General features: G+C 53.2%; 2 protein-coding genes across 7 annotated transcripts in view; both read left to right on the forward strand.

The window, feature by feature from the left end:
• The first annotated feature begins 929 nt into the window (after positions 1-929).
• GPR4 (G protein-coupled receptor 4) lies at positions 930-11,185 on the forward strand. Of its 5 annotated transcripts, XM_060651482.3 has the most exons (3): positions 4,106-5,765; positions 6,099-6,265; positions 7,868-11,185. In XM_060651482.3, exon 3 carries the CDS (start codon positions 8,862-8,864, stop codon positions 9,948-9,950), a length of 1,089 nt encoding a protein of 362 aa, XP_060507465.1. In that variant the 5' UTR covers positions 4,106-5,765; positions 6,099-6,265; positions 7,868-8,861; the 3' UTR covers positions 9,951-11,185. The 5 variants fall into 5 exon arrangements, with proteins under 5 accessions (XP_060507464.1, XP_060507468.1, XP_060507465.1 ...); XM_060651481.3 differs by lacking the exons at positions 4,106-5,765; positions 6,099-6,265 and adding an exon at positions 930-1,058; XM_060651485.3 differs by lacking the exons at positions 4,106-5,765; positions 6,099-6,265 and adding an exon at positions 975-1,058 and having other exon boundaries at positions 8,672-11,185.
• Positions 11,186-13,763: 2,578 nt separating this feature from the next.
• The window catches only part of OPA3 (outer mitochondrial membrane lipid metabolism regulator OPA3), a 70,020-nt gene continuing 57,821 nt past the window's right edge, over positions 13,764-25,962 (forward strand). The window contains exon 1 of one of the 2 annotated variants that reach the window (XM_078439673.2): positions 13,764-14,054. In XM_078439673.2, coding sequence (XP_078295799.1) covers positions 13,913-14,054 — 142 coding nt within the window. In that variant the 5' untranslated portion in view covers positions 13,764-13,912. The remainder of the gene's footprint in view (positions 14,055-25,962) is intronic. The other variant, XM_060651486.3, reaches the window with a different exon arrangement.

The following is a 25,962-nucleotide window of genomic DNA, read 5'->3' on the forward strand; positions in this document are numbered from 1 at the left end:
TAAATAAATAAATAAACTTTAAAAACAAACACATGAAAAAAAGAATGAAAGACAAACGAATTTGTGAACCTAATAGCTGGCGTTTCTGCGTGCTCCATGCCAGGTCTGTCCCAAGTGCTTTGACCAAGATGGAATGAATTCTCACGACCAATTTCTGAAGGTCGTGATGGTCGTAATGAAACTCAGCAAATGCTTTTGAAGCATTGATCGTTCCCGTATGCACTCGCTGAAAACGGGTCTCTTGCACACCTATCGTGTGTCCGGCTATCTGCTGGGCAGCAGCAAAGAAACCAGATGCAAACAGATAATGAAAAAAAGGGGGGGGGGGGGGGATGAAGTACATTGAATGTGTGATGGGACAATTTCTACGGGGGGGAAAAGTAAATGGAACAGGGAGGAACGGAAGGACGGGGCGGAGGGGGGGCATGCTTTATAGACTTGGTAGCGTTAACACTACGAAATGACATTCCCCATGACACTCGCCAGGCGAGGGACCACTTGGACAGAAGCGGAAACTGAGGCACAGAGTCATTAGCCTAAGGTCTGGCTAGCCAAGAGGCAGCACTCCTTCCAGGGGTGGCCCTGGCCCCGCTCGTTTGTGCTGTCCCTTGGGAAGGGAGGCACGCAATGACCAGAAAGTTAAGGACTGGGCCTGGGAGGGGAGGAAATAGCTCAGCTCAACGAGGGTCAAAGTCTGAAGGGTCGGTCGAGTCGGAGGTGTGGGGCTGGAGGGAGGGTCAGCACGCGGGGTTAATGAGATGGGGGCCCGGCCTCCAGGCTGGGGACTCGCGGGGGTGGGGGGGTGGGGGGGGTTGGGGGCGCTAGGGCAGCAGGTGAGGTTTCCTGCCTTTGGCGGGGTGAAAGCTTAAAGGGGTTAAGGGGCGGCGACGGGGAGGGGTTAATGGGGGCGGGGCCGGCCGGGGCGGGGCGGGGCTTCGGCCGGCGGCTGCGGCCCGGGGCCGGGAGGAGTCGCCGCCGGGTCCCTGCGCCGCGGTCGAGCCCAGACGCAGCTGCAGCCGAGAGAGGCGCCGCCCGCCCCGTCCAGCCGCTCCGCGCAGGTAGGCGCCGGTCCCTCCCCGGCTCCCGCCGGGCGTCCGGCCGCCGGGGGCCGCTCCTCGGCGAGCCCCTCGGGGGCCCTGCGCCTGGGCGTCGGCTGCCTCAGTCTCCCGCGCCGGCCCGTCCCCGCCCCTCTCTGGGGCTGGCGTTCCCGCCGTCTGCGCGCGGACCGCGTCTCTGGGTCGGCCTCCCCTCTCGGCGCCCGTCTCTGATGGGTCCCCACCTGCGGTCCTCTCCCCCTCTCGGCGTGCCTCTCCTTCTGCCTCTCTGGATGTCTCTGTGTCTCTGCCGGGTCTCCGTCGGTCTCTGGCTCTGCCTCTCCGTCTCTGTATCCCTTCTCCCTGTCTCCCTTTGCCCCTGTCCCTCTGAGGCTCAGCGGCGCTCTCTGCCTCCAACTCCGTGGTTCTCCCGGCCTCTGTGCACCTCTTTGCCCTTTCCCTTCCTGTCCCTCCCTCTCTCTCTCGTATTTCTGTCTCTTCCTCTGCGTATCTTAAAGACCCTCTACTGGCACCGTCACCCCATCGTCACCTCATTCCGAATTCTGGTGCATCCCAGAGGTTTCCCCTGGGCCTAGGAGCTGCCTGGGAGCGGAGTGGGGGGAAGCAGGCTTGCCAGTTGGGGCTGGTGGACTCTGAATGGCACCGTGACCCCAGAGCCCCCTTTAGAGAGTCACCCCACTGCTCCTGAGGTCGCACCCACCCCACCCTCCAATTTCAGGAATTCCTGGCTGGGGGGGTGGACTTCCTCCCCCACTTCCTCCCTTCCAGGATTTGGCTAGGTCACCGTTAACTCCTTCCTGCCTCCACCTCCCTCCCCCCTCCCCCGCTGCTTGCCCTGGACATCCCACCACCCCCGACGAGGCTGAGGGAGAGCTCTGGAATTTCTGTGAGGCATTGTTGGCCGTGAGATGTGTGTTGCGGACTCAGGCAGGATGTGCGCTGGGGGACTTGTGTGCAGGCACAGAGATGATAGGGGCCACCCCCCACCCCCAGGGTCCCCACCCCAGGGCCCACCACCAGCCCCCTTCCTCTTGAACCCTCCAAGAGGGCTCCTCACAAGCTCTGGCTCTGCAGATGAACTCCAGTTCAGGTTTGGGGTGAGGACGGGGAGGTTTCCCTTTCTGGGGGATCCCAGTGGGAGGAAATGAGAGAGACAATGGGCAGCTCCTGAACTCTGGGAATCATAATTAAGAACCCTTGGGTGTGAAGTCTTTGAACGGAACGGCCCAGGACGTGAGAAGGATCAGGAAGACTGGGGCTGCACAACCTTCAAATCAAAGGTCCTCAGGATATATGAATCCTTCAATCCCAAAAAAAAAAAGTAGTGTCGGGGCGCCTGGGTGGCTCAGTCGGCTAAGCGCCCGACTTCGGCTCAGGTCATGATCTCAAGGCTCGTGAGTTCAAGCCCGGCGTCGTCGGGCTCTGTGCCGACAGCTCGGAGCCTGGAGCCTGCTTCGGATTCTGGGTCTCCCTCGCTCTCTGCTCCTCCCCCGCCTGCACTCTGTCTCTCTCAAAAATAAATAGACGTTAAAAGAATTTGTTTTCTCAAAAAAAAAAAAAAATGATGTTGGAATCTTGGCAGCTTTCAGAGGTCAAAGCAGAGAGCTCGAAGGGCTTACCGAGGCGGCTGGGCCAAGCACCCATTTTACAGATGGGAAGACTGAGGGCCCAAGAGCAGCAGTCCCCACAGTGAGCCAGTGCCAGGCTGGGGGCTGGGACTCCGGTTCAGCTGAAGCCCGGATCCAGAGAGCCGGCTTCTTTTGCTGCCAGTAAGTCGGATTAATTTGGGAAAAGAGGTGTTCACAGTGACGAGGGAAGAATGCCAGGGTATGAATCGTTGGAATCCTGAGGGGAGCGTTTGAGAAGGAGAGAAGAGAAAATATTTCTAAAACCGTGGTGGTGGGGAGGGGAGAAGGGACAAGAGATGGTTTGGGCGGAAGGGGTGGAGTTTGAGAGAAGGGGGGAAGAGGAGGAGGAAAATGGGGGGGGGCGGTGCAGGGATTAATTCCCGCCGCCTTCTCCTGACCCTCCCCATGAAGCCCACTGCTCCCTCGGGGCAGGGCCTATAATTTGGTTTGTGTCTAGACAAATAATAACTCAGCTGGTGTGAGCGAGCTGGGAGGGATGAGGGGAAGGCCGGCAGGGCAGGGGTATGGGAGCAACCTGGGTTCCTAGGAGCCCCCCCCCCCAGGTAGTGAGATATTAGGGGCTACGGGGAGATGACTACTTACTCCCCCCCCCCCCACCTCCCATCAATCCCTAGTATTTTAGAATTCTGCACAATCTTAGAATGTCAGGCAGCTGGGATGTTAAAAAGCAGAATAGCCAAGGGAAGAGGAAAGGAGCCGGGGTTCACTGTAGATAGAGTATGTCCCCCCATTTCTGTAAAAAAAAGAAAAGGGAAGTACGTATGTGTGTTTGCTGGGCAAAGATAATAATCACTGAGAGTTTAATAATAGATTATGAAAGTCGTAGAATGTTTAAAAAAAATCATAGTGTTCTAACAATAGAACTTTAGAATCTTGGAATGTGAGACTCCTAGAATATTGGAAACTTAAAGGGTAAGGGCATGGAAAGCCGCTAGGATAATAATAATAGAATGGAAGAAAGGTAAAGCTCTAGAATGTTATAATAATAGAATGGTAAACCATGAACCAGACTAACAATAGATCCCGAGGATTTGAGAACGCTGGAATGGAGACTGTCAGAGGGGTAGGGTAGGAGGACCCTGGCGTCCCTTCTGGGCGGTGTGGGAGGTGGGGGGGTGATGGGGACCCCTTTGGTAGGCATGGTGAAACTGAGGCCCAGCGAGGTGGTCACGGTGGCCTGACTGCCCCCCAGTTTCCGCCTGGCTGCCAGGGCACCAGGTGGGGAGCGAGGCGCGGTGATCACATTTCGTCCCCTAATGAGCAGACCGGAGCTGGCCGGTCCCCCGGGGCTGCCAAGGGGGTGGTAAGCCGGAGCCTGCAAAGGAGGGAAGGGGGGCAGTCTGGTGGCTTCTAGGACAAGGCTGGTGAGTGAACCCCGAGGGTGGCGGGGGTGGGTGGGTGGGTGGGGGCTGCATCCCATCTTAGTCTTGTGTCCTCAACCCTCTCAGTCCTTTAGTGTTGCTGGATTTAGGGGTGGCTGGTGGGGCCCAGGGACTTATCTGACTTGAGCAGCTGAGGCATAAAGTGGAGGCCGGGGTCTGACCAGTCCTTCCTGCCCCCTCACTATCTCTCCTCACTTGGGTTTATCTCTCCTCCTTGCCCTTCTGGGGGAGGGGCTAGCAGGGTCTTGACCCCAGGAGGCTGGGCAAGGGAGTCAGTTGATGAAGGGGCACAAAAGACGCTGTGGTCACTTGCTTTTTTGCGCTGAGAAAATCCTTGTGTCTTTTAGCGGATTCTCCAAGGGGGCTGAGAACCCCAGAACGACTTGAGAAAAATGACAGGAGCACAGGGAGTGAGGAGAGGAAGCATTCAGGGGAGGGGAAGCTCTTTGGTTAAGAAGATAGGAGATCTGCCCAGTTCTGACACATCATAGGACGCAGACAACCGTCTTGCTGCGCGGGGCCTCAGTTTCCCCATGTGTACCAGGAAGGGGCCAGAAATAGCCTTGCACCCCGAGTTGGGGCATATAGACCAGTTGCACTGTAGAATTCTAAGAGTTTCTGGTCCTGTGCTTTTGAGGGTTTGATGGTGGGCAGATCTCAGGTGGGGAGAAGAGAGGGCTGAATGCCCCTCCCCCATGCTCAGAATCCCCAGGAAGCAGGTGGGTTGAGGAGGGACGGGAGGAGGATGAGATGAGCGCTCAACTGGTTCCCCCTTGAGGAAATTAGCAATGAGAAGTGTATTTCCTCTGGCTTCCGGAAAGAAGTCGCATGCCTGTGTACCCACCCCAGCTGAATCCAGGGGGGTCTTGAGTGGGTGGGACAGAGGGAACTCCCAGCTGTGGTTCCTCTGTCTCATCCGTGGAATAATAATTGTTCAAATGCTGCACATTTTGTAGATGTTGTGATGTTCTACCAAGGACTTTCGTGTCTGCGATGTGACGAATATAAAAGTTCTGCCCTCCCCTCCCCCTTTTATACAGAAGAACTGAGACTCTGAAAAAAGAAGGCATTTTCTCAATGTTACAAGAAGAGGGAGAGAAAGAAGGGGAGAGAGGAGGAGACCAAGGGTCAGAGAGAAGGGGAGGCTGAGAGCAGAGAGAGGGGGGGTGTTTTGAGGGACTGGGTCTGGGTGGGGAAGATTCAAAGGGACCGGATTGCTGTTCCAGCCAGGAGCAAGCCCTCTCCTTTGTCCACAGGATCCAGGAACCTCTGCCTGTGAGTCTGGGGTGGGGGCAGCCGCTTGGCTGCCGAGGACCCCACAGGGGGTAGGGCTTACTAAACAGGACTCAGCCCTGACCTTTCAAAGGCAATTATGTAGCGGATAGATCCTGCCCTTTTCACTTTTTCCCTTCCAACCTCTTTCCCTGGGACCCCCCACAGGGACTTCTTTGAACTTGTTGGGGGCGGGTGGGGGAGGGGGGAGGAGGAGGGTTGTGTGGCCTCTCTTGCATCACGGGATGGGCTGACCTATGCCTGTTCCTTCAAGCCGCAGTCATTTATTGAGTGTCTACTATATGCTGGGCCTGTCCTGGGTGCTGGGATACAGGAGTCAACACCTGGTCTCCGCCCTCCTGGAATGTCCACCTCAGACCCGCAGAGAGATGTGAACAAGATACTAGGTGATGTGAAGAGAGCGTCCCGGGGTGGGGGTGGTGTTGGGGGGGGGTGGGACTCTGGGCGGGGAGGGCCTCCCCGTGGAAGTGAAGGAGGTGAGGGAGCTTCGTCCTAAGAAGATCTGAGAAAGAGCAAAGGTTTTGAGGCTGAAAAGAAGGCCATGGGCCTTGAGCTTGCTGAGATGGGGGAGGAGAGGCGGGGGAGAAAGTCCGGCAGTGCCTTGTCACCTGGGGCAAGCCGTTTGCATTTTACCCTAAAGCCACTGGGAAGGCACTGGGGGTGGGGGGTGCGGTTTCAAGCATAGAAGTCACCTGAGGAGTGATTTCCATGTTAAAAAGACCTTTGTGGCTGCCCTGTGGGAAACGAGTTGAAGGAAGCCACAAAGGCAGCCTGGAAAGCAGTGAGGAGCTACTGCAAAGGTCCGAGCAGGCAGTGACGGTAGTGCATGGCGGACAGCGGCAGGGGTTTCCGAGAGACATACATGGATTCAGGATTTATGGTGGAGGTAGGGCCAAGAGGACTTTCCCATGGAAAGATGCTGAGGCATCTGGGACGTTCCCAAGAGCCCGATGTATGACTTTGGGCTCATCCCTTCCCCTGTCTGGGCCTCAGTTTCCCCATATGTCCAATTGACCCAACCAGTGGTTTTCTAAGTGCGTCCTGGGGACCCTTCAAAGGTGGCTCCCCTCATCCCACCTCATTTTACTGGGCATGCCGAGCAGCTTTTCACTGTCTTGGATGGGTTTCCCGTTAAGATCTTGTTTAAAAAGATTAATAATAATAATAATAATAATAATAATAATATAATGATGACGATGCTTTCACAGCTTAAAAAACTAACTCTGGGGGCACCTGGGTGGCTCAGTCGGTGGAGCATTCGACTTCAGCTCAGGTCATAATCTCACGGTTGGTGAGTTCGAGCCCCCATCAGGCTCTGTGCTGACAGCTCAGAGCCTGAAGCCTGCCTTGGATTCTGTGTCTCTCTCTCTGTCGGCCCTTCCCCTGCATACACTCTGTCTCTCAAACAGTAAAATAAAACGTTAAAAAATTAAAAAAAAATCCAACTCTGTGCAAAGCTCTGGATAGAGTGGCTTCCGAAGATGCCGCTGATTCAGGACCTCACTCTCCTTCCCTCTGGGGCTGACAATGGTCAGGGGGTGGTCCATGACTGTCCTTTGCCCTGTGTCTGCAGGTCTCCCCAAGGGGTAGACAGGCCCAGGATTCACACTCAGGGAAGTTAGGGCAGGGGAGAGGCAATGAGGGAAGCAGTCCCCGAGGGAGGTTTGCCGGCCCTGCTTCCAGGGCTTCCCCTTGCTGTCCGAATGTGATCACATCCAGCAGCTCTTGTCCCTTCCCCTTCCCCGGTCCAGAGCAGCCACGGTTCCCAGCCCCCACTATCCAGCCGAGGACCCCTTTCTGTCCAGGTCCGGTTACTCTTGGGTGGAAACAGGATCACAGGCTGGAGAAAAAGGGTGAGAGCCGAGATTCTCTTTCTCTTTCATCATCAGCACCTTGGACAGGTCTCTGAACGGCTCTGTGCCTCAGTTTGTCAACTAGAAAGGATAGCTGTATTTTCCTCGTAGGGTTCTTGAAAATGTCATGAATTAATACCCGTAAAAGTGCTTAGGACAGGGTCTGCTATGGGGTGGGCCTCAATAAACTATCTGTTATTATCCGTTATTATCACTGTCAACATTGGGGTGCCCTGGGTTCGTAGCGGAAGATGGGTCCCAGCCGCCAGCATGGCCTTGCTGTGTATCCTTGGGGGGAGCGACCAGTCTTTCTGGGCCCCACGTCCCTGTCTGTGAAATGACAGAGTTAGCATTTCCCAAAGCATGATGCCACAGCGGTGCATTTTACACAGTTCCCTGGAAGGAAGTTCGAAAATCTGAGTTGGGTCTTTATTTTAATATCTGTCTGGGAAAATATATCTGGATCCCCAGACCTGCACTTTTAGAGATCCATTGCTTAGAAAGAGGCTCAATTGGGCATCGCCACCCTCTTGCAGGAGGACATCCACCCTCTTACAGCCCAGAGGTTATGGCAAGGGGTGTGGGGAGAAGGGGGTGTCCCTGACTCCCCTCACTGGAGACCTCTCTCCCTACAGGCGCTGTTAAGTCAGCTTTGCTGTGTGAGGTGGGCCACCTCCCCCCAGCTTGCTGCTCGGCTCGTACGAAGATCGACCCAGGAGTCCCCCCCCTGCCCCCCTCAAGTTCCTCACTCCATCTGTAACCCTCCTTTGCATAGCCCTTACTCACCTCCTTCCTGTTTCTTAAAAACCCTTCCCACATTCCCCGGACCGAGGTCTCCTGCTTTTCCACGCTCTTCTCTTTGCTGGCTACCTTGCTTATTTCCTTATTTCACACTGGGGTCCCGGGAAGCGTCGGCACCCTGAATGAACTTGCCTGGCGTTCTCAACACTCCCTGACTGCGGTCTGTCCTGTCTCAAACTATCTTGCATATTTCGCCATTTCCACACAGCCACACTTACTTTCTCCGATTTCCCCAAATATCTCCCTTTTTATACATTTTTTTAATGTTTATTTATTTTTGAAAGAGAGAGAGAGAGAGAGAGGAGGGGGGGCAGAGAGAGAGAGAGACACATACACAGAATCCAAAGCAGGCTCCAGGCTCCGAGCTGTCAGCACGGAGCCCCACGCAGGGCTTGAACTCACAAACTGAGATCATGACCTGAGCCCAAGTCGGACGCTTAACTGACTGAGCCCCCCAGGCGCCCCGTACAAATATCTTCCTCTTACCACCACCCATACCCCAGTATTCCCTCATTTACACTCTGACTGGGTCTGTAGACACCCCCTTGACAAGACAAAGCTTTTATAATCCCGCCCCCCCTCCCCCAAGCCTCCTCCCTGTCCTAATTCTGTCCTTCCTCCAACTTTTCCCTCTCCAGCTCTACCCTTCCCCGCCCAGGCTGGCCCACAATTCACGGTCACCCTCGTCTCTTCCCCGTGGACTACCTCCCGCCATGTTCCCCTGAGCCCCCAAGGAGGGGGCTCAGGGGGCCCGATGGCCTCCCGCCCCCCGTGGCCCCACAGCCCCCGTGGGCCAGGGGAAGTGCCTCGAAAGCCCCAGTGCCGAGGATGGGCAACCGCACGTGGGAGGGCTGCCACGTGGACTCGCGCGTGGACCACCTCTTCCCGCCGTCCCTCTACATCTTCGTCATCGGGGTGGGCCTGCCCACCAACTGCCTGGCCCTGTGGGCGGCCTACCGCCAGGTGCGGCAGCGCAACGAGCTGGGCGTGTACCTGATGAACCTGAGCATCGCCGACCTGCTGTACATCTGCACGCTGCCGCTGTGGGTCGACTACTTCCTGCACCACGACAACTGGATCCACGGCCCTGGCTCCTGCAAGCTCTTCGGGTTCATCTTCTACACCAACATCTACATCAGCATCGCCTTCCTGTGCTGCATCTCCGTGGACCGGTACCTGGCTGTGGCCCACCCGCTGCGGTTTGCCCGCCTGCGCCGCGTCAAGACGGCCGTGGCCGTGAGCTCTGTGGTCTGGGCCACAGAGCTGGGGGCCAACTCGGCACCCCTGTTCCACGACGAGCTCTTCCGTGACCGCTACAACCACACCTTCTGCTTTGAGAAGTTCCCCATGGAGGGCTGGGTGGCCTGGATGAACCTCTACCGGGTCTTTGTGGGCTTCCTCTTCCCGTGGGCGCTCATGCTGCTGTCCTACCGCGGCATCCTGCGGGCCGTGCGGGGCAGCGTGTCCACCGAGCGCCAGGAGAAGGCCAAGATCAAGCGGCTGGCCCTCAGCCTCATCGCCATCGTGCTGGTCTGCTTCGCGCCCTACCACGTGCTCCTGCTCTCACGCAGCGCCGTCTACCTGGGCCGCCCGTGGGACTGTGGCTTCGAGGAGCGCGTCTTCTCAGCGTATCACAGCTCACTGGCCTTCACCAGCCTCAACTGCGTGGCCGACCCCATCCTCTACTGCCTCGTCAACGAGGGGGCCCGCAGCGACGTGGCCAAGGCCCTGCACAATCTGCTCCGCTTCCTGGCCAGTGACAAGCCGCAGGAGATGGCCAACGCGTCGCTCACCCTGGAGACCCCGCTTACTTCCAAGAGGAACAGCATGGCCAAGGCCATGGCAGCTGGCTGGGCGGCAGCTCCACCCCCCCAGGCGGACCAGGTCCAGCTAAAGATGCTGCCGCCAGCACAGTGAACCTCCGACTTGCGCACAACTCCCTCTCCCTGCTCCTCAAATCGTAGCCCACATTCCCTTCCCTCCTGGTCTGATGTATGCAAACCGTATGCAAATAAGGCTGCGTTAACATTCGGGAGAGTGTAAGAAAATAGGAAAACGGTGAGGTTGGTGGGTCACTGGTCCATCATCATCCACCGTGACCTCCTTCAGTTTATCTGTGCCTAGCACTGCGCTGGGTGGTACTCGTGACATAGCGGTGACCAAGGACACCGCTGGCCCTCCTTCACTCGCCCACACTCCCATGGGGGAGGCAGACCTGCCCCCAGACAGTGATGATCCTGACTGGGTGGGGGCTCAGACAGGGAGCCCAAAGGACATCGGACCCAGTCTGTGAGTCAGGGAGGGCTTCCTGGAGGAGGGGACAAGGTAAATGAAGTCAAATGTTTGGTCTCCAGAAGGTAAAGACCAAAAGAGAAAAAAGGATATTTCCAACAAGGAGGTAGAATTTTTGTGACTGAAGGAGACGGAAGAAGAAATTCACGGAGTGCAGAGTGAACATCTTTGCCCTTGGGAAGCCCCTGGTCATATAAGGGAGTGAGGGCACAAAGAACACGTGTGAGTTTCTAGATAAACCGTGTTCTCCAAGTCAGGACTGAGGGCCAGGGAGACTTTCAGAACCTAAGGGAAGGGCAATCGGGGCAGACTGGCTGGAAGAGTGGCGAGCAGGGCAAGCTTGGGAAGGGGCTCAGGACAAGAGAAGGGTATTTATTCATTTGTTCAACAGAGATTTATTTATATCTACTCTCTGCCCAGCCCTGTGCTGGCTGGGGCTGGGAACACAAGGGTGACCAAATCAGCCCAGGCCCCACCCTCACGGGGCTCTCGGTAAACAAGTAAATAAAAAGAAATACAATGTTTGGAACTGGTAAGTGTACTGGGGAAAAATGCAGCCGACTGAGGGGACGGAGAACTCTGATCTAGAGAAGGAGGTCGGGGGAGGGCTCACCGGAAAGTGACATTCGAGCTAAGACGTGCAGGTGTGGGGGGTCAGCCGTGTGGCTGTCGGTGGGGAAGCGGACGGCACGCAGAGGGAGCAGAGAATGCAAAGCCAAGTAACAGTGGTATAGATGGAGCAGGAGGCCTGCAGGGTGAGGGGAATGGTCGCCGATGGATGAGACTGGCAAAGGACGGGCCGACCTTTTGGGGGCTTTGTAGGTCCTGGTGAGAATTTTGCCTTCTACTCTGAAATAAAGGAGAGCCACAGGAGGGTTCTTAGCAGAGGAGGGGTGGGATTTGACTTAAGTGTGAACAGGATCCTGCTGGCTACTGAGTGGGAACCAGTATGGGAGGCCAGTGATAGGTGACTGCCATAGTTTCAGGCAGGAGATGCTGTGCTGGCAGCTTAACGGGGGAGGGGGGGGGGCGTGGTGAGCAAGGAACAGTGGTCAGCTTTGGGATTTATTTTGAAGGAAGGCTTCAAAATGATGGAAGCAGGAGTGCAGGGCCTTGTGGGATCGTGTAACACCAGCCCCTTGCCCATCCTGAGAAAAGGGTGACCACAGGGCCTGAACTAGAAGGACCTCCGGGAATGATCCCAGGCCCTATTCCAGGGCGGTCACTGGAGAGGCCAAATGACTAGGCCAGGGTCACACAGCTGGTGAGTCAATGTTGGGGTTATCCTGGGCTCTCTCTCCCCTCTCCATCTCTGCTTCTGTTCCCAGGCCCCAGGGTGGTCAAGGCGGCCTGCCTTGGTGGATGGTGTCGCCCTCCCTCTCCCTGCCCTCGGGGGCCACGAGGAATGGCCATCCTTCCATGACCGCGCTGGAGAGCAGGAGGGAGCACCCAGCGCTGGACAGGCCTTGCCCTTTCTGATAGGTCACTTCTGTCTCTTCCTCCCAATGGATGTGTAACAGGCTCCAAGCTCCTGATGCAATGTGAAGATCTCCATCGCGCGCGCACACACACACACACACACACACACCCTTGCCCCAGAAGAGGTTCCTGGAAACCCTTCCCAGAGAAGGGAAGAGGAGGGAGGAGGGGAATGAGAAAAAAAAAAAAAAAAAACCAGATTCAATGAGGAAAATGGTTTTGCAGGAGGGGGGTTAACTGATATGCAGGAAGTTGGGGCTTTGTTGGGTGCGGAGAGAAAAAGAGGGAAGCCTGGGATTTACGGGGCCTCATAACTTTCCCACACCAAAGCCATAAAGCTACTGGGATGGACATATAAGGGGCCAGAACTTTCTGGAACACAGTCTCCTGGGAGAATCAGATGACAGCCTGCCCTCTGCCCCTCCACCAAATGCTCATTCCCGTTTATTCAGTAAATATTTATTGAGCACCTACTGTGTGCCAGGCACTGTTCTAGGAGCTGAGGAAACAGCAGTGAAATAAACAGAAAAAAGTCATGTACGGTTTGGAAGTTTCCTAAACCCATCAGGGGGGACCTCAGCCCCTGAATAGGTCTCTGGGCCTCAGACTAACATCCCAGGAATAAGGAGAAGACCTGGCAGGGACCCAGAAATCCATTCTGGGACTTAGCTCCAATCTGATTACCCCTGGAACTTTGGATAAATCCTTTTCTTCCTCTGGCTTCAGTTGGCCAGTCTGTAAATTGGGGAGGGGTTTAGTTCCAAGTAGATAATTGACCTTGAATAGGCGCCAAGTTCTGTCACACCTTCAGTCCAGAAGGGTAGTTTTTATGGAGTCTTGGCATTTTTACTAATTTAGAATAACCGGGTTCACACGTGTCCGTGCCATCATTATTACAGATGGAGATAAGGAGGTCCGTCTGTCTCAGGGATTTGACAAAGGACACGAAAGGAGTCTGAGTGGATGCCGAGGAAAGCCCCAAGTCCCCCCCTGGAAAGCCCCGATTGCTCTCATTCTGCCTTCTGAAGGGCCGCTTCCTCCTACACACCACTCTTCTGCCCTCCCCTCTCCCTAGAATCTCTTAATTACCCATCAAGACTCCGTCATCCAGAAATTTCTCTCAACCCCTCCCTGACCTTGTTTATATGATTTTGCTCCCTGCTGGGTAAAGGAGGACAGTCTGGGACATGTCCTTAAACTCCTTGAGCCAGCTCCCTGGGGACCCTCGCCCACCAATGGAGGAAGTGGGGCTGCTTGAGAAGGGTGTGGTTTTACTAGCCAAGACGCTGGGCTATCCCCCTTCTGCTGGCTGAGAGACCTCTGCTAGCCCCCCGCCCCGACTCCGTGCCTCAGTCACTTAGGAAAGGGTTGGATTAGCTATTTCTGGAAATGGAATGCACCCTCAGGCTGGAGTTAGCAATAATAATGTTAATACCTGTATAGCATTAAGGGCTGTGTATCGAGGGCGGTGACTGGCACCTTCTAACCACTTACCACGGCTCACTCACTGTTTGACATTCGAGATTCGCAGGCAAGCCTTACAACTACCTAACAAGGTAAGTCCCCTTTTGTAGACGGGAATACTGATGCCCAGAAAGGTTACATCATTCGCCTAACATCACAAGCAAGCAAAGGGCGGAGCTGGGATCCCAGCCCAGGTCTGTATGACTTCATGGTCGGTTTTTTCTTATTCCCAGTGAGGGCTCTAACCTGCGGGGAAAGTGCATTTGGGACTCATTAGCCCTAATCAGGACTAATTAAGAGACTCCTTTAAGCGGGGAAGCCACCTAAGTACAAGACGTCACGAAAGAACACGGTGACAACAGCCAAAGCGGGCGTGGGAACCCAACCACGCTCCCGCGAGCAGCAGTTTAACGGCTCCGCCCCCTGACCCGCCTCACTTCCGCTTTTTATTTGCATATTCAACGATCGGACGTCAAGCGTCAGCGTCGACGCGGTGACATCAGGGGGCGCCCCTGCAGTGCCCCCTCCCCGAGCGTACGCACGTACGCACGCACGCACGGAGACGAACGGGCGGGGGAGGAGGGAGAGATCGGAGGCGCCCCGCCCAGTCGGCAAGGTTGCGCGTGCCCCGTGCGACCGCCAAGATGGTGGTAGGCGCGTTCCCTATGGCGAAGCTGCTATACCTGGGAATTCGGCAGGTCAGCAAGCCGCTTGCCAACCGCATTAAGGAGGCCGCCCGCCGAAGCGAGTTCTTCAAGACCTATATCTGCCTCCCGCCCGCTCAGCGTGAGTTTGACCCCACATCTCTCCAACCTTTCCATTCTCCAACCCCTCTCTGGTGGTTGCTCAGGGGATGGACTTCTGTTTCCAACCAATCACAGCCCGAACCGGCAAAGCTCTACAGCCAATAAGGAGGGTCCTTGGAAGAGGGGCATGCGGGTAGCCCAATAGTAAGAACGGCCGTGGAGCAGGGGGCAGGGCACGGCGCCCTTGCCCGAGTTAGGAATATCAGCCAATAGAGGAAGAGAGCACGTGAAGACTGACGTCTAGACGAGCCCATAGTGTAGGGGGCAGTAGTAATATGGGCGGGACATTCTGGGACTGAGAGGAACTAGGGGCGGGGCCAAGGAGAGACTTGATCGGGTCGTTTGCCAGGCCGTCCTTATAAGTTTGGGTACCTAAAGTTTGCTTTCCAGGGCCTAGAATTCTTGGTGCTTTGATATTTTGTGAGGCCTCTGCCAGAGGTGCAGATCTTAGAATGGAAAAGCGTCGGGTTTCACAGCTACCAGAGTGCTCCCCTATCACTTCTCTCATTTGACCCTCGCACTGTTACATCCCCGTGTCAGGGAAGGGAAATGACTCCCCCAGTTTACAGCAGAGAACAGAGGCCTCGAGACCAGAAGGGAATTGCCGAGGTCACACATGGGAGTTTGGGCCAGAGTCAGGACTTAAAAAAATCCTGCCCTCTGGATTCCCAGCGCTAGTTTCTGGGTTCTCCCACTGCCTTTCTCCCCAACACCGTGTCTTAGCACCGTGGTTTAGGAAGTGGCTTCTTGGGTCACACTGACATCGCTTCTAATCTGGACCCCACGCCTTCCTGGCCAGGTCACTCAGAGCTTCAGTGTTCTGTGCAGTGGGCATTATATAATAGCAACATTTAATGGGCACTCACTTTGTGCCAGGCTCTATGCTGAGCACTTCACAGGCCTCCTGGCATTAAATCCTCACAAAATTATTCCCATTTTGTGGGTCCGCTACGTGTTCATTTATGCGGTCAAGAACGCTTCTGTTGTGAGGAGTAAATGGCTGTAAAATGCTAAGTCAGTCTGTGGTACTGAGAAAAGGCTGTTGTGTAGATGTTATGGATACAGAAAAGAAGAAAAGGCACAGAATCTTGGCCTTGGGGATTTTGCATTCTTGGGGCGGGGGCAGGGGGAGCCAGATCATAAAATAAGTAGTTAAACTCTGAATTCTAGTAGATAGCAGTACTTGCTCTGGGAGGAAGCATCAGGGCTGCAAAAGGAGAACCGTCTGGGGGAACGGTTGTAAGTTTAGAGAGGGCAACAGGGAGACCTCAGTGAGAATATGAGAGGAGGGAGCATGCAGTGCAGGTATCTGGAGAAAGAACGAACATTCCTGCACTTGCAAAGGCCCTGAGGTGAGAGTTTGCCTGATAACGTTTGACAAGCAGTGAGGAAGCCAGTGTGGCTGAGCAAAGAGACAGGGTAGAGAGGAAACTGAGGGTGGAAAGGTGGGGGCAAGTTGCTCAGGGCCTGTGGGTCCCTGCAGTGCTTTGGTTTTCCTTTTGAGTGGGTGGGACTCCCAGGAAGGTATCAGCCAAGGAGGGACAGGATCTGAGTTATATTTTAACAGGAGCCTTTTGGCAATCTTAGGGTAAAGGTGGCTGCAGGGAGGAGTTGACCACAGTACTCTAGGTAGAAGGTGAGTGGGGAGGAGGCCTCCGTTTCTGGAGATGTTTTTTCACCTGGCAAACCCAGGGGCGCCTGGGTGGCTTAATGGGTTGGCCATCCGACTTCGGCTCAGGTCGTGATCTCACAGTTCGTGGGTTCGAGCCCCGTGTCGGGCTCTGTGCTGCCCGCTCAGAGCCTGCAGCCTGCTTCGGATTCTGTCGTCTCCCTCTCTCTCTCTGCCCCTCCCCCACTCACGCTCTGTCTCTCTCCCTCAAAAATAAATTAAAAAGAAAACAAAAACACTTTAAAAATGTCAAACCCGCAGAGCAGTTGAAAGAGAGAATGGTGTAGGGGCAGCTGGCTGGTGCTTCAGATGCTGATCTCAGGATTGTGAGTCCTTCCGTGTTGGGCGTAGAGATCACTGAAAATAAAGAAATACACTTAGAAAACAAAAAGCTTAAGTTATTTAAGAAAAAAAGGAAGAATGGTACGATCATCAGTTACATACCCTTTACCACCTAGTTCATCAGTTATTCGCTTTCCACAAGTTTGCCTTGTTTCGCTCTCATACATACATGCGTGTGCATATGTATACACACTCTTCTTTTTCTAAACAATTTGAAAATAAGTTGCGGACATAAATATTTTAGTCTGTGTTTCCTAACAACAAAGACATTCTCGTATATAACGCAGCACCGATGTCACAAATTTAACATTGATAACAATGATTTTGATAGCGATATCACTTAATATATAGCTAATATTTAATACATAGCTCATTTTCTGATTTCTCCAGTTATCCCCAAAACGTCCTTTTTAGTGGTTTATTATTATTTTTAATCTAGGGTCTGCTCAAGGATCACGCACTGCGCCTGATTGTCACGCCTCCTTAGTATCGTTTAATCTGTGACGTGGTTTAGCAATCCAGCCCACTGCCCGTCTTTGTAAATAAAGTTTTATTGGCACACAGCCACACTCATTTGTTTGCATATTGCCTGTGGCTGCAGAGTTGGGTTTTAGGGCCCACAGGTCTAAAATATTTACGCCGTGGCCTTTTCAGAAAAAGTTTGCTGATCCTGCTCTATAACGGCATTCTTTTCTTTCTTTCTTTCTTTTTCTTTCTTTCTTTCTTTCTTTCTTTCTTTCTTTCTTTCTTTTCTTTTCTTTTCTTTTCTTTTCTTTCTTCCTTCCTTCCTTCCTTTCTTTCTTCCTTTTCTTTCTTCCTTTTCTTTCTTTCTTTCTTTCTTTCTTTCTTTCTCTTTCTTTCTCTTTCTTTCTTTTCCTTCCTTCCTTCCTTCCTTCCTTCCTTCCTTCCTTCCTTCCTTCCTTCCCCTTAGTAATGAATACCCAGTATATTTGTTTGGAAGGCGGCGCTGGCACGATTTCCCCTGGATTGGGTGTGACAATGACTGCAAGAGGGGTCAGGTTGGACAGAAAAGACCAGGAATTCAGCTTGGGATAGATTTAGTTAGAGGTGCTATTAGGTGTTAGAGTGCACGGACTTCTTCTATATTTACACTCTAAAAATCATGTCGTTTGGTATTTTCCCTTTGCTGTCTTCCCCTTGCCGTGGCCCCCAGCCTGTGTGAGCAGAATTTTCCAGATCCTATGGCAGCTGTGCGTTCTCCTGGGTCAGGCCTCCGCGCGCTGACCAGCACATCCAGCATCTGTGCCTTTGGCTGAGATGCTTTGGACTCAGCAGGGCGGGCCTGGCTGTGTTCTCACAACGGAGGCCGGAGTGGTAGATAGGTACTTCTGAGGAAAGAACAGTAAATACAAGAAGCGTAAGTCATCGATGATACGCTGTGTTGGGGAGGCAAGGATCTTTTTACTTTATGATTTTTTTACTTACTTGGGGAGATAGAAGGTTATCGGACACACTGTAAGGGAGCAGCAAAAGAGAGACCGTCTGCTCCGCGGCAGTGGTGGGGGGCTATAGCTAAGGGGGGAGAGGGAGAAGGTATGGGAAGGTATGGAATTTCCCTTTTTCGATACGGGTGCCCAGTTAAGTAGCCCATCGGTCAGCTGGGGCCTATGGATGTCCTGAGGTGGGTCACCTCGTGAGCCTGTGTGCATTCAGTCCAGTGGTCCCTGCGGGCCCTTTTCGCTTACTTGCTTTTCCATTGCTCAAGCCCGTTGCCTAAAAGCGGCCTCTCCATTCCCCGCTGACAGATCCACAATGACAGGTCTTTGGCATTTAGGGGAGAGGCCTCATCCTCAGTAGCTGCTTCAAGCTGAAGCGGGGTTGGGGGGCGCCGTCCCTGCCTCCACTTGTCGGCCCATCAGGGGTTCTGTGCCGTTATGGACCAGAGCACGGTATTAGATTAACATGCTGATAGGCGATTGGAGTGAAATTCCTCGGCTGCCAGGTCCACGGGATTTAGGGGGAGGGGACCCTCCAGTGGTATGAGCCGGAATCCTTGTTGAACCGTGCCTTGTACATGGAATTGTTGCATTCACTCAGACGTGTAGCAACATGCTTTTCCCATAGATCAAGATGGTGGCCGGATCCACAGGAACAAAGGAAAAAAAGGGGGGGACCCAAAAGAAGCAAGGTGGCTGAAGTCAGCCAGGGTCAGAGACGGGTCCCCACCAGCCCATAATGTGTGTGGATTTGCCCTGGACGAGGTGCCACTGCAGTTGTGCTGCTCGTTGGGACCGGAGGCCTCGGGGAGCGGGAGAGCCGAGGAAAGGGGTCTTTTGCCCTCATAGGCGCGGACAGTCCAACCTGTCATCCCTCGGACGTTCCGACCACACGCGGGAGCCACCCTGGCCAGAGATCTTCAGTTGTCTGAGGAGCACTAGGGTTAGGCCGCCGAAGGGCCAAAGAGAGAAAGGAGATGGAGGGAGGGATCCCTCTGAAGGGCAAAAGGGGAAATCCCTCACCCTTTCGGGCAAGGGCAACGTGGCCGGTTCCCCCTGGGGCTTCGGATCCTCACCGAGGAGTAACCTTGACCGTCAGTCAGTTCCCCAAGGAGGGTAGAATCGGTCCACGAGGGAATGTCCCAAGAAATTCCTGGAAAATCTGGATGGCAGAGGGTTCCCACGAGGGCCAGCAAATGTGGGGCAACCCGGTTGGGTGGAGGCCAGCAGCACCAGCGAGGAAAGAATTCACGAAAGTGGAACAGAGGAGATAGAGGTTTATTGAATACACTGCACAGGAGCAGAGGGCAGGACAGCAAAGGAAAGACTGTCTGCTAGCAAGGATCTTTTTATTTATTTATATTAAAAAAAATTTTTTTTTAAATGGTTGTTTATTTTCGAGAGAAAGAGACACAGAGCGTGAGCAGGGGAGGGGCAGAGAGAAAGGGAGACACAGAATCCAAAGTAGGCTCCAGGCTCTGAGCTGTCAGCACAGAGCCCGACGCGGGGCTCGAACCCACGAACCATGAGATCATGACCTGAGCCGAAGTCGGTCACTTAACTGGCTGAGCCACCCAGGTGCCCCAAGGATCTTTTTAAGCAAAGATTTCTGTGGTGGGGTGAGGGAGAGGTCGAGATACGTACGTTTGGTGATTGGTGCCGCCAGGCATGTTGGGAGCACTCTTGCAAAGTGTTCTGCTGACACTTCTGGGGGGGCCGCGGGGCGTCCCTGGGCAGTGGGAAAATCCCGGTTTGTTTGTGTTTATTCCTAAAATACTGGTCATTTTTCCTGGCTTACTACTCACAGTCGGTGGGATAATTGTCCCCTAAAGATGTCCACATCCTAATCCCAGGAACCTGTCGAATGGGTTGACTTCCGTGACAGAGGGGACTTTACAGGTGTGATTGAAATCAAGGGTGTGGGGATAGGGAGAGAGGGTCCTGCATCATCCAGGTGTGCCAGTGTAATCATAAGGGTCCTTATAGGTGAAAGAGGGAGACGGGAGAGGGAACGATTTGAATATGCTGCCTTGCTGGTCTTGAACACGGAGGAGGGGCCGTGAGCCAAGACATGCAGGCAGTCTCTAGAAGCTGAAAGAGGCAAGGAAAGGTGTTCTCCCCTGCCGACACCTTGAGTTCAGCCTCCTGAGATGTGTTTCAGACTCCTTACCTCATAGGTCTGATGGGGAGGGTCTGTTGCTTGCAGGAATACCCCTAGCAAAGGCCTGGAACGTTCTAAGTTCAATAAATAGCAGCGTGGCTCAGTGACCAAGCACCCGTCCTCTGCAGCTGGGCTGCCTGTGGGTGAGTCCCAGTTCTGCCACTTTCTTTGTGACCCCTGGCAAGTTATTTAGCTTCTCTGGGCCTCAGTTTTGTTGTCTGAATGTTGTATTGTTACAGCGGTGCCATGAGTTCATATCCACAGAGCATTAAACGGTGCCCGGCCCTTAAGCACTGCCTAAACGTTTTCCCGTCGCCATCATCATCATCCTCCTCCTAATGCTAAGCCTTCTGGTGGGATCCTTCTCACTGTGCGCTCCTGGCCCACTGTCGTAGCCGAACAGAACGGTCAGGACTTCCTGCCTCATGGTGGTAGTGATCCCCCTTCCTCAGCCAGCTCTCACAGGCTTACCACGGGCAGAAGGATCTGGGCTTTCCCCTGCACATTTCTAACTAGCACGGAGCAGTTATTATGTGTGTCTGGTTAGGAGCTGGGATCAGAGTTATCTGAGTCAAATAGAGAGAGGGCTGTGTGGCTTAGGAGAGGGCCTCCCACTACCTAACGCTTCACAGAATGTTTAAAGCATTCTTTGAAATGCATGGGGTACTTGCAAGGAAGGAAATGGACTCCTCCCAGAGCAAGAAGCCAAGGAGGGGAGTAAGCACTGAAGCCGCCTTATACTCTGGGGACATTGACAGAGTCCCGTGGCCCTGGGGACAGGAGCTATCCTGTGGGAACTCTGGGCAGGGGACCATCTGGTGCAAAACCAGATCCCAGGAAAGGGGTACCTTGAGGGAAAGGGTGAACTAGGAAAAACCCACCCTGCAGAGGAAGGCACAGCCTTAGGGCTAGAGGGAGATTTTAAAAAGTCTCCTGTGAGAATTTGTGGCCACTGATGGTCCCTCATGTGGGTTTGGGGCCTGAATTATACCCCTTGAAAGGCCCTGGAAACAGCAAGCTGAGAATGAACCCAGGCTGTGTGCACCTGACAAGGACAAACGAGCCCTCCCCGGAGGAGTCCCCTTTCTGCCTGAGCCTTGGAGAATCCCTTCAGGTGGCGTCCTGGCACCTCTGAGAAAAAGTTACGTACTGTGTGGAGAAACAGGCACCACGAGCGAGATCTGGAAACGCTGTGGATATCAGAAAGATCAGATGTGGACGTAAAATACCTGTGTTTGTATATGAAAGGGACGCATTAGGAGGGATGTGAAAACATGAGTGCCATCAGAAATTACCAGGCAGTTGGAAAAAGAGCCGAATAGAGCTTTGAGAAATGACCCATACAGTGGACGTTCAGAATTCAATGCAAGCACTAAACAAACGCCAGATTAAACACAGCTGCCGAGAGGACTGGTATGCTGAAAGACATCTCAAGGGAAAAAAGTGGTGTGGGGTGCTCCCCTTAGCTGCCCAGGAGTGCCACCTGCAGGTCCTGATTGGGTCCATCTGGGGAAGGAAGGGCTGGACATTTTTATTGCTACCACCGTCCAGAGAGGATCCTCCTGTGCGAGAGAACATTTGAAAATCACTTCCCTGGGGTCTATTTATAATCTCCAGAGCACCACATGAGTTATGTTGCATGACAGCCAGGCTGCTACTGGTGACCTCCAGATGCCGCTTTTATTATGCTGTCCCGTTAAGGAAACGTGTTGCACGTTCTCGTGTGTGTGTGTGTGTGTGTGTGTGTGTGTGTGTGTGCAGTTACCTAGTCATGCATAGTGCTGACATATAATACTGTGAATATATACTGTGTGCACTTAAAAATGTTAAAAACTTGGAAGGTGTGAAATTAATATTTAAAAAAATAAAATTTTTAGGGACACCTGGGTGGCCCATTGGTTGAGCGTCCAACTTCGGCTCCGGTCATGATCTCGCTGTTTGTGAGTTCCAGCCCCACTTGGGCTCGCTGCTGTTAGCGTGGAGCCTGTTTGGATCCCCTCTGTCTCTCTCTCTCTCTGTCTCTCTGTCTCTCTGCCCCTGCCCCCTTTGCACTGGCATCCCCCCAAATAAATAAACATTAAAAAAATAGAAAGCAAAATAAAAATGTTTAGTTTATTCATGCCCCCCCCCCCCAAATATTTTTCCTCTTGCTAAAAATATTTTCTTATACAGGCGTTGTTAAATACGTTTGGAAACTCTCTGTGAGAGTGTAGTTTTGACATTGTTTGTATGGGGCGGTCAGAGCTGGCAAAGACCTAACAAACAGAAACACAGAGAGCCAAACGAGAGAAGTGTGCTGTCAGCTCTATTTAATCCCACTGCTCATCTTTCAGCCCCACCCTTCCGATGCAGAGGCATTTGTTGGATTATGCTTGCGCTCACATTGTTAAGTTTTTAGTCCATGGCTTCTGAGCAGGAGTCTTTTTTAAGAAGCCGTTTTGTGAGGGCTGGTTGATTTGCAACCTGGGAATATCCCCGGGAATCCATTTGCCCGGGCTGCAATACGCCGAGTGGACAGGAGAGGGCGCCTGTGTCACCCTTTCAGCATCCGGGGTTGCTGAGGGCACCTGCCTGCTGAGAGGGTAGCTCCTATAGCTGTCTACGCCTAGGAGAGCCCAGTTTCTTCTCCTTTTCCTCCTCCCCTTCCTTCATCTTGGTACTCTTCCTTTTCCTTCCTCCCTTTTCCCTCCTCCTCCTTCAAAACATAAACATGACCAGAAGTCCTGACATTTTCTTCCTATGCCCCAAAGAAACCTTACCTACTCTTTGTTCACCCCTCCTTGAGACTCTCTAGTCATTTCCTGAGAGGCCTATCCTGATGTCTCCGCCCCCCAGGATGTGCCTCTGCCCCTCACTGGAGTCTTACCCCGCTTCCAGCTTCTTGGCTTCTCCTCTTTTCCTGCTCTCCAGCTCCAGTTGGCCCCACTTCAGACCCCTAAGCCCCCATATAGGTGGTGATTTCCTCGGGAGCCCCCTTTTAAACAGTTTTTTAATATTTATGTATTTTTGAGAGACCGAGCGTGAGCGGGGGAGAGGCAGAGACGGAGGGAGACACAGGATCCGAAGCAGGCTCCAGGCTCTGAGCTGTCAGCACAGAGCCCGACGTGGGGCCCGAACCCACTAACTGCAAGATCATGACCCGAGCTGAAGTCGGATACCTAACCGGCTGAGCCACCCAGGCGCCCCGCCTCAGGAGCCCCCCCGCTCCCCCTCTGTACTAAGCTATCCTTCGGCTGCCAAACCCACCTCGGCCTTGCGTTTGCTGCTCACATACCCGCAGCAGCTCCCCTCCGCTGAGGGCTTAGTGTGCCCCAGACTCCGTGCTGAATGTGCTGCCATCATTATCTCTCTGTTTTAATGGAATCACACTTTTGGTTACTTTTGGGTTTTAGGGTTTGTTTGTTTTTTCCTTCGAAGTTTTCTGGAGCGACTTACTAAAATTTACAAAAGTAATACATGCTTATCCTGAGAGAAAGAACCAGATACAAATCAGTTGGCGCTCATCTGTGATTAATTGAAAACCCAGCCAGTAAACCTTAATTAAACCGAAATCAGAAGGATGTTTGTTGTTGGTGGAGGAAGGTGGCTCTGTGGTTGGGTTGGTGGCTTGGGGATGTTATGAGGGACCTGAGGACTCTTTCCATCAATTCCATCTTTGTGTTCAGGCGGTAACTCTCCTCAAGGCTTCGAAGGGCTGCTGGAGCTCCAGACATCATGCCTTTGTATGGCAGTGTCCAAGGGACAGAGAGAGAGAGAGAGAGAGAGAGAGAGAGAGGGAATGTATGTTTGTATGAGGGATGGGGGGTGGGGCTGGGAAATGAGAGCGTGTTCTTCAAGTAGAGAAGTCTTTGCCCAGAAGCCCCCAGAAGACTTCCCTCACTGCAGATTGGCCAGAATCCAGTCACATACCACCACGTGCTATATGGGAGGGGAGTGGGGGGTGAGTGTTACTTCTAGACTCTAATGGCAGGAGAATTTATTGTTGTTTTTTTTTTTATTTTTTTTTAATGTTTATTTATTTTTGAGACAGAGAGAGACAGTGCATGAACGGGGGAGGGTCAGAGAGAGAGGGAGACACAGAATCTGAAGCAGGCTTCAGGCTCTGAGCTGTCAGCACAGAGCCCGACGCGGGGCTCGAACTCACGGACCGTGAGATCATGACCTGAGCCGAAGTCGGCCGCTTAACCGACTGAGCCACCCAGGCGCCCCGAGAAGATATTGTTAATAAGACAGTAAAGAATAACATAGGGGCACCTGGGTGGCTCAGTCGGTTAAGCGTCTGACTTTGGCTCAGGTCATGATCTCACAGTCCCATGAGTTCGAGCCCTGCGTCGGGCTCTGTGCTGACAGCTCAGAGCATGTTTCAGATCCTCTGTCTCTCTCTCTCTGCCCCTCCCCTCTTCAAAAAGAAATATACAAAAATAAATAAATAAAGTAAAACACAAAATCTCATTCTAAAAAAAAAAGAAGAAGACTATAAAGTAGGGGCGCCTGGCTGGCTCAGTTGGTAGAGCATGTGACCCTTGATCTTGGGGTTGTGAGTTCAAGCCCACGTTGGGTGTAGAGGTTACTTGAAAACAAAACAAAAATCTTAAAAAAGAAAGAATAATGTAAAATAGCATTACTTATCACGAGCACTAAGGCTTAAACATGATACACTACCTTAGTGGATGAAGAAACTGAGCAGAGCTGCTCAGTAACCTGATGTCAGTTCATGCACAGGACTTGAATGCACCAGCTTCCCTGCTAGCCAGGAAGAGAAAGAGGAAGTGGAGACGCGGAGAGGTTGAGAAACGTGCCCAAGGTCCCACAGCAAGTAAGTAGCAGAGGCAGGACTTGAATCCGGGACCGCCCGACTCCAGATGGCATCCCTAGAGCACTCTTAGTCCCTTTATTAGCTGCTTCCCTTGTGCCTCTGACACTCCCAGGCGCTGTCTGTACTAAGCTGAGGTGGTCTCTCCAGGCATCGGTGGGATCTAGAGGTGGGATTGTTTTCTGGGACGAGGACAGGCTTGTATAGTTCACTCAACAAATCTTTGCCCAGTACCTGCTGTACGCCAGGAACTATTCTAGGAGGTTTGACTAACTCAGCAGTCGACAGAGCAGACAAAAATCCCTGCTCTCTGGGAGCTGCCATCTGGGGCTATTCATTACCTGCCTGGTGACTCCAGGGGTGCAGAGAGGTCCTTCTTCGCGGCAGTTCCGCCCAAATTCCCAGGCTGAATCGGTGGTTCAGGTTCGGCCACACCCCCATCCTTGAGCCAATCGCCGCAGTCCGAGGAAGGCAGTCTGATTGGCCAGTCTGAAGGGCAGGGTTCACCACTACTGAATCCTCTGGACCCCGTGTTGGGGAGGTGGGATTCCCCCAGTCGCTTGGTAGACAGAGCCAGTTCGTGTTTCCTCCGGTGACAGGTGCAGTGTGCGTCCCTGCGGGCCCCAGAGGCAGTGGTAGAGGATGGGGTCAGTCCGCGGGAGGAAGGTGCCGCCCCGCTTGAGGCACCACAAATCCCGTAACCCCTGGAGCAGTGTTGGGGTGGGCTTTCAGCTGGCTGGAACACATCCAGGGAAGGGCGTCCAGGGCAGGGACCGGCTCGAGGCTATTTACTGTTTATAATGATCTCTTAACCAATAGCAGTTTTCATTTATTATGCTTTCTGTGATCTCAACAAATGATATTAGCCACTTTATTAGGGAGTTTATATGATCATTCTGGGTTTATGAGTAGGGAAATGTCTCAGAGAGAGAAAGAAACAAGTCCCCTGGGGCAATACAGACTAAGAAATCAGCCCCTGGCCTCCCAAACTCCTCCTCTTACGTTTCATTATTTCGGTTTTTGCGTGTTCTTTGTTAATACCGTCTCTGTAAATGCAGTGCACGGATCTGAAATGTGTAGTTTAATTAGCACCGATAAATGCATGTGCCTGTATAACCAACTTCCAAGATCTAAAAACAGTTCCGGGTTGCCTGGGTGGCTCAGTCGGTTAAACGTCCGACTTCGGCTCAGGTCATGATCTCACACGGGGTTCACGAGTTCGAGCCCCCCCCCCCCCCCCCCCCCCCCCCCCCGTCAGGCTCTGTGCTGACAGCTCAGAGCCTGGAGCCTTCCTCGGATTCTGTCTCCCTCTCTGTCTGCCCTTCCCCCGCTCACACTCTGTCTCTCTCAAAAATAAATAAAACATTAAAAAAAAAAAGTTTCCATCACCCCTGGAAGTTCTTTCCTTTCCTGTTCTGTCACCCTGTATGACTTCTCTCACCATCA

The sequence above is a fragment of the Panthera onca genome, chromosome E2, assembly GCF_046562875.1.
Source record: "Panthera onca isolate mPanOnc1 chromosome E2, mPanOnc1 haplotype 2, whole genome shotgun sequence".
Lineage (NCBI taxonomy): Eukaryota > Metazoa > Chordata > Mammalia > Carnivora > Felidae > Panthera > Panthera onca.